Source organism: Salmo trutta, chromosome 20 (assembly GCF_901001165.1).
Source record: "Salmo trutta chromosome 20, fSalTru1.1, whole genome shotgun sequence".
Lineage (NCBI taxonomy): Eukaryota > Metazoa > Chordata > Actinopteri > Salmoniformes > Salmonidae > Salmo > Salmo trutta.
In genome coordinates, this window is record NC_042976.1 from 1,094,587 (window position 1) to 1,105,963 (window position 11,377).

The following is an 11,377-nucleotide window of genomic DNA, read 5'->3' on the forward strand; positions in this document are numbered from 1 at the left end:
TACAACAGGTGTAGTAGACCTCACAGTGAAATGCTGAATACAACAGCTGTAGTAGACCTCACAGTGAAATGCTGAATACAACAGGTGTAGTAGACCTCACAGTGAAATGCTGAATACAACAGGTGTAGTAGACCTTACAGTGAAATGCTGAATACAACAGGTGTAGTAGACCTCACAGTGAAATGCTGAATACAACAGGTGTAGTAGACCTTACAGTGAAATGCTGAATACAACAGGTGTAGTAGACCTTACAGTGAAATGCTGAATACAACAGGTGTAGTAGACCTCACAGTGAAATGCTGAATACAACAGGTGTAGTAGACCTTACAGTGAAATGCTGAATACAACAGGTGTAGACCTTACAGTGAAATGCTTACTTACAAGCCCTTAACCAACAATGCAGTTTTTAAGAAAAATACCTAAAAAAATAAGAAATAAAAGTAAAAAATAATTAGAGCAGCAGTAAAATACCAATAGTGAGGCTATATACAGGGGGGTACAGAGTCAATGTGTGGGGGCACCGGTTAGTGGAGGTAATTAAGGTAAAATATATACATGTGGGTAGAGTTATAAAAATGACTATGCATAGATAATAACAGAGAGTAGCAGCGGTGTGGAGAGGGGGGGGTGGCCATGCAAATAGTCTGGGTAGCCATTTCATTAGCTGTTCAGGAGTCTTATGGTTTGGGGGTAGAATCTGTTTAGAAGCTTCTTGGACCTAGACTTGGTGCTCTGGTACCACTTGCCGTGCGGTAGCAGAGAGAACAGTCTATGACTAGGGTGGCTGGGGTCTTTGGCAATTTTTAGGGCCTTCCTCTGACACCGCCTGGTGTAGAGGTCCTGGATGGCAGGAAGCTTGGCCCCGGTGATGTACTGGGCCGTACTCACTACCCTCTGTAGTGCCTTGCGGTCGGAGCAGTTGCCATACCAGGCAGTGATGCAACCAGTCAAGATGCTCTCGATGGATCTGTTGGGGTGGTATGCAAGTTTCTGGGATAGTTTCTGTTTGAGTTTCTGGGATGATGATGGTGTTGTGATCCATGACCAGCCTTTCAAAGCACTTCATGGCTACAGATGTGAGTGCTACGGGTCAGTAGTCATTTAGGCAGGTTACCTTAGTGTTCTTGGGCACAGGGACTATGGTGGTCTGCTTGAAACATGTTGGTATTACAGACTCGGACAGGGACATGTTGAACATGTCAGTGAAGACACTTGCCAGTTGGTCAGCGCATGCTCAGAGTACATGTCCTGGTAATCCGTCTGGCCCAGCGGCCTTGTGAATGTTCACCTGTTTAAAGGTCTTACTCACATCGGCTGCGGAGAGCTTGATCACACAGTCGTCCAGAACAGCTGATGCTCTCATGCATGCCTCAGTGTTACTTGCCTTGAAGTGAGCATAGAAGAAATGTAGCTCGTCTGGTAGCTCGTTGGTAGGACATACGTGCTTTTAGTTCGTCCAATTTTTTTATCCAGTGATTGTTGGACAATAGTACGGATGGCAAAGGCAGATTAGCCACTTGTTAATGATTCCTCACAAGGCACCCCATCTCTTTCCGCGATAACTCTTCGGTCTTTTTCTCCTGCGAATGATGGTGCTGTCCTCAGTACCTTACTGTTTAATCACTCCACGTTGGGTCATGTTTAAGAACAGCCCGTAGCACCATACCCCCCTCATGCCTTATTTCATAATCAGAGCAGTCAAATGAGTTAAATCATCCACTGATAGAAAATTATCTGGGCAGTTTAATAAAGGCGAATTATCTTTTCTCTTGCGACATAATCAAATTAGTTTATTAAGTCATGTCTTAGTAAGTAATAATTATTATTTTCATGAAATCCAAATTTCGCGTCTATCGTAGTTACAAGTTACGTCGGTAGTTACAAGTTACGATATTCCGTCTTAATTGGCTCGGTAACATTATGGGATAATTGTTTATTGTATAAATGTGACAACTCCTCACTTCCTGTGTGAAAAACATCTGTATGTTTATTTTCCTGTCCTTTTGTTCTGGATTTGTGTGGTCATCAGGATACTAAATGTACCAGTCCTGGCAACCCTGCCTCCATCGGTGAACAGCGTAGTGGTGTGGAGCGGATAAAATAACACAAATACTATACCTCCGTTTCGGTGGTAAATCATTTTAAGGTAAGACATATTGTCTTTGAGTGTAAATGCAAACGATTTTCCACCCCGCCGGTATTTTGTTTCGACAAAATAAGGGATATCTATCTGGGTGTGATGTGATTTAAAGGGGAAAAAACCATTGACGGTTACGTTAGTTTCTCCGCTACCATTTAATGCTGATACAATCTACCGGAAACCTTTTGTCTGATGCATTGATGCATGATGTGGCCTCCATGTTGAAAATATACTGATGTTGTAATGGTGGGTTTTCACGGCTCCATCGTTGTCAAAGCCGTGGTGAGGTTACATTAGTACATTGGTAGGATAGACGTGATCCACAGCAGAAAATGATGTCGACGCTTTTATACAGCATTGGCCGTCTTATCGGACAACCTTTTCATTCATTAAATTATATGAAATGTAGTTTTCTAGGCCTATATAAATATATATATATATATATATATAAATGTGTGTGTGTATTTGAAATGGTATTGTCAATGTGCATATAAATCGAGACGAAAAATACGGGTATTTAAGTAAATAATGCAGTAACATGAAGTGTAACCTAACCCCAGTATTATTACTGTGTGCAGAAATATCTTCCAAGCACTCCTAACGTTCTCTGGTTGTTTTTTTCTCCCTTTGTTCAATTCTGTCAGTGCTTTTCTTCTGAGAATACCTGCTCTCACACAGAATGGACACATGTAGTCCGCACTGTTTCCCAAGTGATCAATAGTCCCAGGCCCAGTCAGGAGGTAAGGCCTAGAGAGGTGTCCCAGTCAGTAGGTAAGGCCTAGAGAGGTGTCCCAGGCAGGAGGTAAGGCCTAGAGAGGTGTCCCAGGCAGGAGGTAAGGCCTAGAGAGGTGTCCCAGGCAGGAGGTAAGGCCTAGAGAGGTGTCCCAGCCCCAGGCAGGAGGTAAGGCATAGAGAGGTGCCCCAGCCCCAGGCAGGAGGTAAGGCCTAGAGAGGTGTCCCAGTCAGTAGGTAAGGCCTAGAGAGGTGTCCCAGGCAGGAGGTAAGGCCTAGAGAGGTGTCCCAGCCCCAGGCAGGAGGTAAGGCATAGAGAGGTGCCCCAGCCCCAGGCAGGAGGTAAGGCCTAGAGAGGTGTCCCAGGCAGGAGGTAAGGCCTAGAGAGGTGTCCCAGGCAGGAGGTAAGGCCTAGAGAGGTGTCCCAGGCAGGAGGTAAGGCCTAGAGAGGTGTCCCAGCCCCAGGCAGGAGGTAAGGCCTAGAGAGGTGTCCCAGGCAGGAGGTAAGGCCTAGAGAGGTGTCCCAGGCAGGAGGTAAGGCCTAGAGAGGTGTCCCAGCCCCAGGCAGGAGGTAAGGCCTAGAGAGGTGTCCCAGCCCCAGGCAGGAGGTAAGGCCTAGAGAGGTGTCCCAGCCCCAGGCAGGAGGTAAGGCCTAGAGCGGTGTCCCAGGCAGGAGGTAAGGCCTAGAGAGGTGTCCCAGCCCCAGGCAGGAGGTAAGGCCTAGAGAGGTGTCCCAGGCAGGAGGTAAGGCCTAGAGAGGTGTCCCAGGCAGGAGGTAAGGCCTAGAGAGGTGTCCCAGCCCCAGGCAGGAGGTAAGGCCTAGAGAGGTGTCCCAGCCCCAGGCAGGAGGTAAGGCCTAGAGAGGTGTCCTAGGCCCAGGCAGGAGGTAAGGCCTAGAGAGGTGTCCTAGGCCCAGGCAGGAGGTAAGGCCTAGAGAGGTGTCCCAGGCCCAGTCAGGAGGCCCCAGGCAGGAGGTAAGGCCAAGAGAGGTGTCCCAGGCCCTGTCAGGAGGCCCCAGGCAGGAGGTAAGGCCTAGAGAGGTGTCCTAGGCCCAGGCAGGAGGTAAGGCCTAGAGAGGTGTCCCAGGCCCAGTCAGGAGGCCCCAGGCAGGAGGTAAGGCCTAGAGAGGTGTCCCAGGCCCAGTCAGGAGGTAAGGCATAGAGAGGTGTCCTAGGCCCAGTCAGGAGGTAAGGCCTAGAGAGGTGTCCCAGGCCCAGTCAGGAGGCCCCAGGCAGGAGGTAAGGCCTATAGAGATGTCCCAGGCAGGAGGTAAGGCCTAGAGAGAAGTCCCAGCCCCAGGCAGGCGTGAGTCAGTATGTTTTATTGACTTCCATTATCCTCCAAGAGTTGCTGAATCTCTTCTCTACTTCAGTTTTCTCCTCAATTCATGCACCTTGGGGTTTGGAGTGTGAGGTAGCAGCAGTGATCTTTCCCCTCAGTCAGTCAGTATGGCCCAGGCAGAGCCCCAACCCAGTGGGGGTAACAGCCCCCAGCTCATCTCCCTCCAGTCGGACGTGTCCGAGGCATCGGGAAACCACGTCGAGGTGGGCTCCGCCAACCGGAGGAAGAGGAAGAGGAAGGAGCCCAGACCTGAGTCCATCATTGTGTATCGCTCAGACAATGAGAGGGGACCCGTGGAGGAGCAGGGGGGAGAGGAGGGAGGTGGCGAGAGGAGCACAGAGGAAGGGGCCAAGTTCCTCAACACACCCACCGGCGAAGGTGAGACATCAGTGGTATAGTTGTTTCCATAACATGCCAGATATCTGGTATGGTACGACAGGTTGTTTCCATAACAGGCCAGATATCTGGTATGGTACGACAGGTTGTTTCCATAACATGCCAGATATCTGGTATGGTACGACAGGTTGTTTCCATAACATGCCAGATATCTGGTATGGTACGACAGGTTGTTTCCATAACATGCCAGATATCTGGTATGGTACGACAGGTTGTTTCCATAACGTGCCAGATATCTGGTATGGTACGACAGGTTGTTTCCTTAACAGGCCAGATATCTGGTATGGTACGACAGGTTGTTTCCTTAACAGGCCAGATATCTGGTATGGTACGACAGGTTGTTTCCATAACGTGCCAGATATCTGGTATGGTACGACAGGTTGTTTCCATAACATGCCAGATATCTGGTATGGTACGACAGGTTGTTTCCATAACGTGCCAGATATCTGGTATGGTACGACAGGTTGTTTCCATAACGTGCCAGATATCTGGTATGGTACGACAGGTTGTTTCCATAACATGCCAGATATCTGGTATGGTACGACAGGTTGTTTCCATAACATGCCAGATATCTGGTATGGTACGACAGGTTGTTTCCGTAACGTGCCAGATATCTGGTATGGTACGACAGGTTGTTTCCATAACAGGCCAGATATCTGGTATGGTACGACAGGTTGTTTCCATAACAGGCCAGATATCTGGTATGGTACGACAGGTTGTTTCCATAACATGCCAGATATCTGGTATGGTACGACAGGTTGTTTCCATAACATGCCAGATATCTGGTATGGTACGACAGGTCGTTTCCATAACATGCCAGATATCTGGTATGGTACGACAGGTCGTTTCCATAACATGCCAGATATCTGGTATGGTACGACAGGTTGTTTCCGTAACATGCCAGATATCTGGTATGGTACGACAGGTTGTTTCCGTAACATGCCAGATATCTGGTATGGTACGACAGGTCGTTTCCATAACATGCCAGATATCTGGTATGGTACGACAGGTTGTTTCCGTAACATGCCAGATATCTGGTATGGTACGACAGGTCGTTTCCATAACGTGCCAGATATCTGGTATGGTACGACAGGTCGTTTCCATAACGTGCCAGATATCTGGTATGGTACGACAGGTTGTTTCCATAACATGCCAGATATCTGGTATGGTACGACAGGTTGTTTCCATAACATGCCAGATATCTGGTATGGTACGACAGGTTGTTTCCATAACATGCCAGATATCTGGTATGGTACGACAGGTTGTTTCCGTAACGTGCCAGATATCTGGTATGGTACGACAGGTTGTATCGTTGGGTTGTTTCCATAACATGCCAGATATCTGGTATGGTACGACAGGCTGTTTCCATAACAGGCCAGATATCTGGTATGGTACGACAGGTTGTATCGTTGGGTTGTTTCCATAACATGCCAGATATCTGACATGTCTTTCCATGTCTAGCTGACTCTTCCCTCTAAAAGCCAACTTCCATGCAGAGAAGAATCATTCTGAAATGTATTTGGTGAACTGTTCTGTGGATGTTTTTGTATTCTGTCTTACTAGTGTCATAATGTTGTTGTTGTTTGTCTCCAGGAGGCTGGAGCTTACTAGTGTCATAATGTTGTTGTTCTTTGTCTCCAGGAGGCTGGAGCTTACTAGTGTCATAATGTTGTTGTTGTTTGTCTCCAGGAGGCTGGAGCTTACTAGTGTCATAATGTTGTTGTTGTTTGTCTCCAGGAGGCTGGAGCGACAGGAGCATGCCCCCAGACAGCCGTTATGTGACCTTGACCGGCACCATCACCAGAGGGAAGAAGAAAGGTCAGGTTGTAGACATCCATGTGACTCTAACAGAGCGAGAACTTCGGGACATGGCCCTCTCTAAAGAACGTCTGGACGCTGAGTGTGAGAGGGGCCATGGCTCCAAGTGTTCCTGTGGCTTCGGGGTTTTTCAGGGCCCACATGTAATCCTCTGGAGCCTATTGTGTGCTCCCTTGGTATTCCTTATCGCCTTCATCACGTCGTTTTACTATGGAACGCTCACCTGGTACAACGTGTTTCTGGTCTACAACGAGGAGAGAACATTCTGGCACAAGATCACCATCTGCCCCTTTCTCATCGTCTTCTACCCCATGCTAATCATGCCCATGGCTCTGTCCCTGGCTCTGTATTCCACCCTGGCGCAGGTCTCCTGGGTTTTTAGTGAGTGGTGGCTGTCTGTCCGGGACCTGGAGAAGGGGTTCTGTGGCTGGGCCTGTGGGAAGCTTGGGCTTGAAGACTGTTCTCCATATAGTATCGTGGAGCTTCTGGACTCTGACAACTTCTCAGGGAGCATGCAAGGGAATAACAAGGTCCCCGGCGAGGATGCTCAGACGTCCTCTGTGTGAGACTGGGGTTGTGTTCACTAGGAAGAAAACGAGTCGAAACAGGTTATTACTACCTGAACTTGTCCGTTATGAAACACTTTTTGTTGTTGTTGCAATGGTGTACCTACTAATGAATATAACCCTGGACTGGCATCATGAACACAAACACACAAACTCACATAGTTGTCATACTTTCACAAATTTTTTTTTGAATACCATCAAAAAGCTGATTTATTGGTTTAACTTACACTCGTTACTAGTTTATCTAACCTCGCATTCTGACTGGTTGTTTATCGAAGTGAACTCTGTGGTTATTGTTCCAATCACCATGTTGTTGTTATGTTTTAAATGTTTTTTATTTTTTTATTTATTTGAATATTTCAACCACTAGCTAGTTCAGCTGTAAGTGTTGTAAATGGATGTTTTGTATCGTAGGACGGGGTTATTAAAATATGTTTAAATTAAATGTACTGATGAACATGAAGGGTTGCTAAAATACTGCCGAAAGTTTACTGTATACGACACAGAGGATCAAACACAAGACCTATCTATCAAACATATTGATAGATTTCTGTTGGAAAAACTGTTGCACTGAAATCCTCGTTAAGACAGGCAGGAAGTTACCTTATTTTATATCTAATGTACCTGCATGAAGTAATACTTTACCTTTCTCTCTTTCGGGTTGAAGAGATGACATTTAATGCTGTGGTAGGATGGGAAGGAACTCTGGGGCATTCATTCAGCAGACAAGAATGTAGAATTAAGATTTGAAGGATTTTGGTCCGTACCTCTGTTCTCTATATAAAGGTGTGTGTGTGTGTGTGTGTGTGTGTGTGTGTGTTGTTCACTCACTCTTCACATCATGTTTGTTGCTCACCATGAGATAAAATGTATGGAAATAAAACCTGAATCATTTTCACAGTTCAACAGTGGGGTCATTTTGTCACGTTTTAATGTTCTATCTTTATGATTATTAGGTACACTACATGACCAAAACTATGTGGACACCTGCTAGTTTAACTGCTTGTTTATCATCTCATGGACCCCTGCTGGTTTATCATCTCATGGACCCCTGCTGGTTTAACATCTCATGGACCCCTGCTGGTTTAACATCTCATGGACCCCTGCTGGTTTAACATCTCATGGACCCCTGCTGGTTTAACATCTCATGGACCCCTGCTGGTTTATCATCTCATGGACCCCTGCTGGTTTAACATCTCATGGACCCCTGCTGGTTTATCATCTCATGGACCCCTGCTGGTTTAACATCTCATGGACCCCTGCTGGTTTAACATCTCATGGACCCCTGCTGGTTTATCATCTCATGGACCCCTGCTGGTTTATCATCTCATGGACCCCTGCTGGTTTATCATCTCATGGACCCCTGCTGGTTTAACATCTCATGGACCCCTGCTGGTTTAACATCTCATGGACCCCTGCTGGTTTATCATCTCATGGACCCCTGCTGGTTTAACATCTCATGGACCCTGCTGGTTTATCATCTCATGGACCCCTGCTGGTTTAACATCTCATGGACCCCTGCTCGTTTAACATCTCATGGACCCCTGCTCGTTTAACATCTCATTCCAAAATCATAGGTATTAATATGGAGTTCCCCCCCCTTTGCTGCTATAACAGCCTCCACTCTTCTGGGAAGTCATTAATATGGAGTTGGTCCCCCTTTGCTGCTATAACAGCCTCCACTCTTCTGGGAAGGCTTTCCACTAGATGTTGGAACATTGCTGCAGGGACTTGCTTCCATTCAGCCATAAGAGCATTAGTGAGGACGGGCACTGATGTTGGGTGATTAGGCCTGGCTCTCAGTCGGTGTTCCAATTCATCCCAAAGGTGTTCTATGGGGTTGAGGTCAGGTCTCTGTGCAGGCCAGTCAAGTTCTTCCACACCGATCTCGACAAACCATTTCTGTATGGCCCTCGCTTTGTGCACGGGGGCATTGTCATGCTGAAACAGGAAAGGGCCTTCCCCAAACTGTTGCTACAAAGTTGGAAGCATAGAATCGTCTAGAATGTCATTGTATGCTGTAGCGTTAAGATTTCCCTTCACTGGAACTAAGGGGCCCGAACCATGAAGAATGGTCCCAGACCATTTTCCCTCCTCCACCAAACATTACAGTTGGCATTATGCATTGGGGCAGATAGCTTTAAAGCAACTCATTGCTTGATCCAACTACAAAATACCTTACAATTGGATGTTCTGGTGCCGCTCGGGCAATTTAAATATTGATTGGGAACCTTCTTATTGAGGACTGTAACTGTTTTTCTTGAATATTTGTGTTTTGCTGTATTTGACTGGTTTTATATTGGATTAGGTTATGTCTTATGTACAGTAAATGCAGGGTTCCCTTGTGAAAGACCCTGGTCTATGCAGGGGCGGCAGGTAGCCTTGTGTTTAGAGGAGGCAGGTAGCCTAGTGGTTAGAGCGTTGGGCCAGTAACTGAAAGGTTGCTTGATCGAATCCCCGAGCTGACAAGGTAAAAATCTGTCGTTCTGCCCCTGAACAAGGCAGTTAACCCACTGTTCCTAGGCCGTCATTGTAAATAAGAATTTGTTCTTAACTGACTTGCCTTGTTAAATAAAAAAATGCAGGGCTCCCTGTTGAAAGACCCTGGTCTCCCTGCTTAAATAAAGAAATCAGTGTGGATAGTGTACAGTGGCTAATCAAATTGTATTTGTCACATGCACCACATACAAGCCCTTAACCAACAATGAAGTTTTAAGAAAATATTTGCTAAATAAACTAAAGTTTAAAAAAGTAACATAATAAAATAACAATACCGAGGCTATATACAGGGTATTACGGTACAGAGTCAATGTGGAGGCTATATACAGGGTATTACGGTACAGAGTCAATGTGGAGGCTATATACAGGGTGTTACGGTACAGAGTCAATGTGGAGGCTATATACAGGGGGTACCGGTACAGAGTCAATGTGGAGGCTATATACAGGGTATTACGGTACAGAGTCAATGTGGAGGCTATATACAGGGTATTACGGTACAGAGTCAATGTGGAGGCTATATACAGGGGGTACCGGTATGGTTGTACAGTCTGGATGGTTGTACAGTCGTCTCAAATAAAACTGTGAAGGACCTCGGCGTTACTCTGGACCCTGATCTCTCTTTTGAAGAACATATCAAGACTGCTTCAAGGACAGCTTTTTTCCATCTACGTAACATTGCAAAAATCAGAAACTTTCTGTCCAAAAATGACGCAGAAAAATTAATCCATGCTTTTGTTACTTCTAGGCTCGACTACTGCAATGCTCTACTTTCCGGCTACCCGGATAAAGCACTAAACAAACTTCAGTTAGTGCTAAATACGGCTGCTAGAATCCTGACTAGAACCAAAAAATTTGATCATATTACTCCAGTGCTAGCTTCCCTACACTGGCTTCCTGTTAAGGCAAGGGCTGATTTCAAGGTTTTACTGCTAACCTACAAAGCATTACATGGGCTTGCTCCTACCTATCTTTCCGATTTGGTCCTGCCGTACATACCTACACGTACGCTACGGTCACAAGACGCAGGCCTCCTAATTGTCCCTAGAATTTCTAAGCAAACGGCTGGAGGTAGGGCTTTCTCCTATAGAGCTCCATTTTTATGGAATGGTCTGCCTACCCATGTGAGAGACGCAGACTCAGTCTCAACCTTTAAGTCTTTACTGAAGACTTATCTCTTCAGTAGGTCCTATGATTAAGTATAGTCTGGCCCAGGAGTGTGAAGGTGAACGGAAAGGCTGGAGCAACGAACCGCCCTTGCTGTCTCTGCCTTGTCGGTTCCCCTCTTCCCACTGGGATTCTCTGCCTCTAACCCTTTTACAGGGGCTGAGTCACTGACTTACTGGTGTTCTTCCATGCCGTCCATGGGAGGGGTGCGTCACTTGAGTAGGTTGAGCCACTGACGTGGTCTTCCTGTCTGGGTTGGCGCCCCCCCCTTGGGTTGTGCCGTGGCAGACATCTTTGTGGGCTATACTCGGCCTTGTCTTCGGACGGTAAGTTGGTGGTTGTAGATATCCCTCTAGTGGTGTGGGGGCTGTGCTTTGGCAAAGTGGGTGGGGTTATATCCTGCCTGTTTGGCCCTGTCCGGGGGTATCATCGGATGGGGCCACAGTGTCTTCTGATCCCTCCTGTCTCAGCCTCCAGTATTTATGCTGCAGTAGTTTATGTGTCGGGGGGCTAGGGTCAGTCTGTTACATCTGGAGTATTCTCTTGTCTTATCCAGTGTCCTGTGTGAATGTAAATATGCTCTCTCTAATTCTCTCTTTCTTTCTCTCTTTCTCTCGGAGGACCTGAGCCCTAGGACTACCTGGCATGATGACTCCTTGCTGTCCCCAGTCCACCTGGCCATGCTGCTGCTCCAGTTTCAACTGTTCTGCCTGCGGCTACG

The 11,377-nt window shown here is 46.8% G+C and overlaps 1 protein-coding gene across 29 annotated transcripts; it reads left to right on the forward strand.

Annotated features, from left to right (window-relative positions):
- Positions 1-1,839: 1,839 nt before the first annotated feature.
- On the forward strand, positions 1,840-7,896 carry tmem169b (transmembrane protein 169b). 29 transcript variants are annotated; one of them, XM_029701975.1, is made up of 5 exons: positions 1,842-2,146; positions 2,785-3,443; positions 3,549-3,563; positions 3,737-4,591; positions 6,347-7,896. In XM_029701975.1, exons 4-5 carry the CDS (start codon positions 4,321-4,323, stop codon positions 6,991-6,993), a joined length of 918 nt encoding a protein of 305 aa, XP_029557835.1. In that variant the 5' UTR covers positions 1,842-2,146; positions 2,785-3,443; positions 3,549-3,563; positions 3,737-4,320; the 3' UTR covers positions 6,994-7,896. The 29 variants fall into 29 exon arrangements, with proteins under 29 accessions (XP_029557846.1, XP_029557835.1, XP_029557834.1 ...); XM_029701974.1 differs by having other exon boundaries at positions 2,785-3,291; positions 3,323-3,344; positions 3,407-4,591; XM_029701986.1 differs by lacking the exon at positions 3,549-3,563 and having other exon boundaries at positions 1,840-2,146; positions 2,785-2,880; positions 4,312-4,591.
- Positions 7,897-11,377: the final 3,481 nt, after the last annotated feature.